General features: G+C 40.1%; 1 protein-coding gene and 1 pseudogene across 1 annotated transcript; one reads left to right on the plus strand and one right to left on the minus strand.

The window, feature by feature from the left end:
- The first annotated feature begins 2,781 nt into the window (after nt 1-2,781).
- LOC131822807 (U4 spliceosomal RNA) lies at nt 2,782-2,906 on the plus strand (annotated as a pseudogene).
- A 1,080-nt stretch (nt 2,907-3,986) lies between these two features.
- LOC131821704 (olfactory receptor 56A1) lies at nt 3,987-4,931 on the minus strand. The gene has a single exon (XM_059157980.1). The coding sequence runs from the start codon at nt 4,929-4,931 to the stop codon at nt 3,987-3,989; it is 945 nt and encodes a 314-aa protein (XP_059013963.1).
- Nucleotides 4,932-5,435: the final 504 nt, after the last annotated feature.

Raw genomic sequence — 5,435 nt, forward strand, 5'->3', positions numbered from 1 at the left:
AAATACCAAGATACATTCTATTCTTAGGAATTCCAGACTCATGTCATTGGTTTGATATTAATTTTGGGTGTCACTGAAGAAAAGAAAAGCAGAGTATAAATGTTATAATCTTTTCTTTTTTTTAAGTTAATCATTAAATTCCCATGTGCCTTATGAGCTGGAAGTACAGTATTTTCCTGTAGCCACTCACTGCTTCTTCCCTAAGTGTTGGAGATACCAGGAGTTTTCATAACAGAATTTTCAGTCACCTTTCAAACATCAAGCAGAGGTTTGAGAACGAGGTTCACCCCAGTATTGCTATTCCTGTTAGTATCCACGAGAGAGCAGTGTTGACTTGCAGGTTATGAAGCATTTATTTCTCCTGGCTCTAACACAAGGCTTCATAGATTCCCTGGCTGCACAATTTGATGTCCCACATGGGGCCTCTGACATCACAGCTCTCATTGCTAACACCCATAGGCTTAGAATATATCTAAAAAACAAGAGCGTATCAGGATGACTGTGTACTCAAAGGCTCCCAAACTCTACTTTATTATATGTGGAAAATGTAGTTTTGTTCCTTCAACAGTATTTAGGTCTTTGCTTTGAGCACGGGTCACCAGCATAAACTCCCTTTTCCTCCAGATAATTTAATTCCAGGAGATTTGTTGCTTTTTCTTGCTACTGGCTCTTCATTTAAAGGGTTTTCTTTTTTTTTTTTTTTCCCCAAGATTTTATTTATTTGACAGACAGAGATCACAAGTAGGCAGAGAGGCAGAGAGAGAGGAGGAAGCAGGCTCCCTGTTGAGCAGAGAGCCGGATGCTAGATCCCAGGACCCTGAGACCATGACCAGAGCCGAAAGCAGAAGCGTTAACCCACTGAGCCACTCAGGTGCCCCCTGGCTCTTCATTTAAATCTGCGCTGGTCCTGAATAGCAGTGTTCAATGGTTTCAGATATTCTTTTCCAAAAGGCTCTGTATTCCTCTTGCAAATGTGACTAATGTGCAAAACAGGGAGTGAGTTAAATGGCTAGTGGTTGGCCTCTCCCATCCCCCTTCTCACATTTTTTTAAAGACTTTATTTATTTACTTGACAGAGAGAGATTACAAGTAGGCAGAGAGGCAGGGAGAGGAAGAGGGGGAAGCAGGCTCCCTGCTGAGCAGAGAACCTGATGCAGGGCTCAATCCCAGGACCCTGAGATCATGACAGGAGCTGAAGGTAGAGGCTTAACCACTGAGCCACCCAGGCACTCCTCTCCTTTTCACATTTTTAAAAACAGCCCCTTCCAGCACACTTGGGCCACAGTCATTCTGTGTTAACAAAGTAACTCCACAAATTTTCACTTAAACTGGCAAAACATCTTGTTTTTTCTTCCAGTTTGTTGAGATATAATTGACATATGCAGCTTAGAAGTCTAAGGTATACAGCATAATAGCTTGACTTATATATATTGTGAAATTATTACCACAGTTTAGTTACTATCTAGTATCTCATGTATATTCAAAAAAGAAGAAAAAAATTTTTTTCCATGTGATACGAACTTTTAGGATCTAGTCTCATAATAACTTTCAAATATACCATACAGCAGTTTTAGCCACAGTTGTCATGCTATACATTACATCCCCAGTACTTATCTCTTAAAACTGGAAGTTTATCACTTTAAAGTGTCCATTTAAAATGCCTTTAGTTTCTGCTACTTCATTCTATCCATTCAAGACATGTTCAAAGACTGTACTAAGAGGACTTTTTTTTTTAATCAGCACAATTTATTGATGTGATTAGTCAGGTTTTTAATGCACAAAGCACCAGTAAGAACCCTCAAGTGAACAGGAAAATTTTTAGGTAGAAAGAGAAGACTGAAATAAGATCAGAGTCCAAAGAGAATGGTTTACCAAATCAAACTGTTCCTAAGGATGCTGATTGTCGGTCACATGGTTTCTTCTCAGTTACATCCAGATCTTCTTTTGCAGTTCCTGTCTGAATTCAAAATGATGATGATGATGATGATAGCAGCTAAGAACTTCATTTACTCCTCAACAACCTCACCATTTTACAAAGAAACAAATGCTTAGTCACTTGAGTAACTTCTTAAAGGCTTCAGTCTAATAATTGTGGAAGTTTTGGTTATTTTCGTGTTTCTAAGTTGTGGAATTTATGCACATACATTTGTTTGTAATGGTTCTTTAGTATCCTTTTAGTATCTGTGGAATTTGTAGTGATAGAACTTTTCTCATTCCTGTTATTGTCATTTGTGTCTTCTCTCTTTTTTTCTAATAAGTCTGGCTAATGGTTTATCAATTTTAATGATTTTCTACAAGAATCAACAGCATCTGGTTTCATTGACTTTTTTTTAATTTATTTTCAGCATAACAGCATTCATTGTTTTTGTACCACATCCAGTGCTCCATGCAATCCGTGTCCTCTCTAATACCCACCACCTGGTTCCCCCAACCTCCTACCCCCCACCCCTTCAAAACCCTCAGATTGTTTTTCAGAGTCCGCAATGAAAGATGCATTGTAGACACTATTGGTTAACTCTTCTCTTAGTCGCTTCAATTTCATAAGCAAGGGGATGTTTGCTGAGCCCCCTGATATGCCAGAAGCTATGCTCATCACTCTGAGGGATGACAACAGGTGTGCTGGTCCCTACATCCCTTACAAATCCCTAGCACAAGCTGTAGTTTCTAGAACTGTGTACACCCAGTTTGAGTCAATATAATTATTGGATTATATAATTATACATATATATAATATAAATATATACACATTTATATTTATATTTTATATATATATATAATATAAGCTTTGCATAGTGGCAGGATCGTAGCCAATGAGGTTTATCCGAGGCACAATTAATGCTAATTGAAAACATTTCCCAATACCCCGCCATGACAACTTGAAATATATATATAAAATATAAAAATATAATTGAGTCTTATAAATATGGTGGCTATTTGCACTGATCTAGAGAAGCCTAGCGCAGGAATTAAGATCTGAATATGACCAACTAACTGGATTTCTCTTTGAGTCCCTTCTGGATTTGCACCTGGGAGAAGCATAGCAGAGATGGAGAAAGCACTCCTAGAGAGACCCACGGAGTGGACCAAATTCTGGGCGATAACACCTGACAATATGTATCCTATTCCTAGAAACTGTGTCCTCTCTATTAGATGCTTTCAAAACTAATTTTTATAATCATCCACACAAGGGTCTTATGAAAATTAATGTTATTGTGTACAGATGCTAGTATATTGCAAGTGCTTAAAACATTTGAGCTTTCCTATTCATTGTCATTACTATCACTATTATCAGTATGCAAGGATGTTGAGATTATTTGTATCATTTTTGGTCATCAGTGTTGAAGTTGGCCCTTCTGGGCTCTGAGGGACAGGAGGAAGGTTGTAGTGGATAAACTCTTCCAGCAGCTGTGAGATGGAGGGGAGCCCTGTGAGAGAAGTCTCTTGTGGAAAATGACAAATGCTGAATCACACCTATGGCTCTGCTTGAGGAAAGGAGAGCTAAGCTGGAGGGTAATAAGAGCCTCTTCTTGTAGGCAAACGGGTGTCATTTTCCTTTTCTGCTGTTACTGAGTGTAGCTTTGGGGCATTTTGAAGGGGCATTTTTGTAGGACCCACGATCTGGATTCTGGATTTCAATCTCTGCCACTACCCAGAGAATGTGATTCTTGGCATTTTTCACTTTGAAAAGCATCTTTTTTTCCCTACTCTGTAAAATGGAAATAATAAGATCTACAGAAATGTTGTGAAAGATTAAATTTACTTAAATAAAGTTGCCTAGGCTCAAAGCAGTTACTCAAGAAATATAAATTTCTTCCTCTTGTCTACCTTCACCCAAACCAGGCGAGGAGAATAAAGGAAGAAATCTGGGTCAATTAAGAAGTGAGCTTCAGAGTGTATAATAAATACTCACCAAGGTTTTGTTCAATTCGCTGCCTAGAAAAATCACTGAGAACGAGGAAAAGGAATTAGAGATCTATTTTATGTATTTACATACGTCTCCAGAGCAATTTCTTAATTCCTTGTTTTATCTCTTTGGTCCGAACCCCATATACAATAGGGTTCAAGGCAGGAGGTATGAGGTGATGAAGGACATTGAGTAGGATGAGGATGTCCATGGGGACCCTCTTTCTGGCCACATTTGTCAACACAACAACCAGCAGGATGGTGCTGAAGAACAGGATGAGGATGAAGTGAGAGCCACACGTGCTCAGGGCTTTGACAGCAGCCGCTTCAGCCTTGAACCTAAGCACAGCTCTTAGAATAAAGGTGTAAGAGAGGAAGATGAGGATGAAATCTGAACCCAGTAAAGTCCAACCAGCCACAAACTGATAGATTCTGTTAAGGGTGAAATTGTCACAGGAGAGCCTGGACACAGACAAGTTGGCACAGATGCAGTTCTCAATGACGTTTTTCCCACAGTAATGGAGCCGGGCGGTGAGAATAGGAATAGGTGCAGTGAGAAGGGCATTTCGAGTGAAAATGAAGACACTAGCCTTGGCCACAAATTGGTCAGTGATGATGGATCGGTATCGCAGTGGGTGACAGATGGCCACATAGCGGTCATAGGCCATGATCATGAATGTGCAGGACTCCATGGGGAGGAAACTGTTCATAATGAACATCTGGAGAAAGCAGGCTGAGAAGCTAATGGACCTGAAATCAAACCAGAAGATGGCCAGGACCTTGGGGATGACCGTCAGGCAGAGCACAATATCCAGCAGGGAGAGGAGGCTGAGCAGGTAGTACATGGGCTCATGAAGAGAGGCCTCTAGCCAGATGGTGATCAGCAGGGTGGCGTTGGCCCCCATGGCCAGGAGGAAGAGGAGGCTGAGGGGGAGGGACAGCCAGTGCTGCCAACTCTGGTAGTTAGGGAAGCAGATGAGGAGGAATTCAGAGACTGAAGCAGTGGAGTAGTTGCTGGGTAAAGCCATGGGATGAATCTTGAGGCTTCTTTTGACTATTTGTATGAACAAATACAAGAGGCAATTTTTTTTTTTTTTTTTTTTTTTTTAGTTTGCTTCAAAAGTGTACCTCTCCAATCCATGGACTGGGAGAAGACCTTCACAAATGACATTACAGACAAAGGGCTGATATCTATATACCTATATCTATAATGACACTACAGACAAGTGCTAAGACCTATAAACAATTCCTCAAGCTCAACACACAGAAAACAGATAATCACATCAAAAAAATGGGCAGAAGACATGAACAGACACTTCTCCAAAGCCCTACAAATGGCTAACAGACACATGAAAAAATTTTCATCATCATTAGCTATCAGGGAGATTCAAATCAAAACCACATTGATCAACCAGGAGATCAAAGAATAACTTAAACAATTTGTGGAAATCAATGAGAATAAAGACACTTCGGTCCAAAACCTATGGGATACAGTAAAGGCAGTCCTAAGGGGAAAATACATACCTCCCTCA

The sequence above is a fragment of the Mustela lutreola genome, chromosome 1, assembly GCF_030435805.1.
Source record: "Mustela lutreola isolate mMusLut2 chromosome 1, mMusLut2.pri, whole genome shotgun sequence".
Taxonomy (NCBI): Eukaryota; Metazoa; Chordata; class Mammalia; order Carnivora; family Mustelidae; genus Mustela; species Mustela lutreola.

Coding starts and splice junctions, on each gene's coding strand:
- LOC131821704 (XM_059157980.1), bottom strand. CDS start 4,931: ATGGCTTTACCCAGCAACTACTCCACTGCTTCAGTCTCTGAATTCCTC.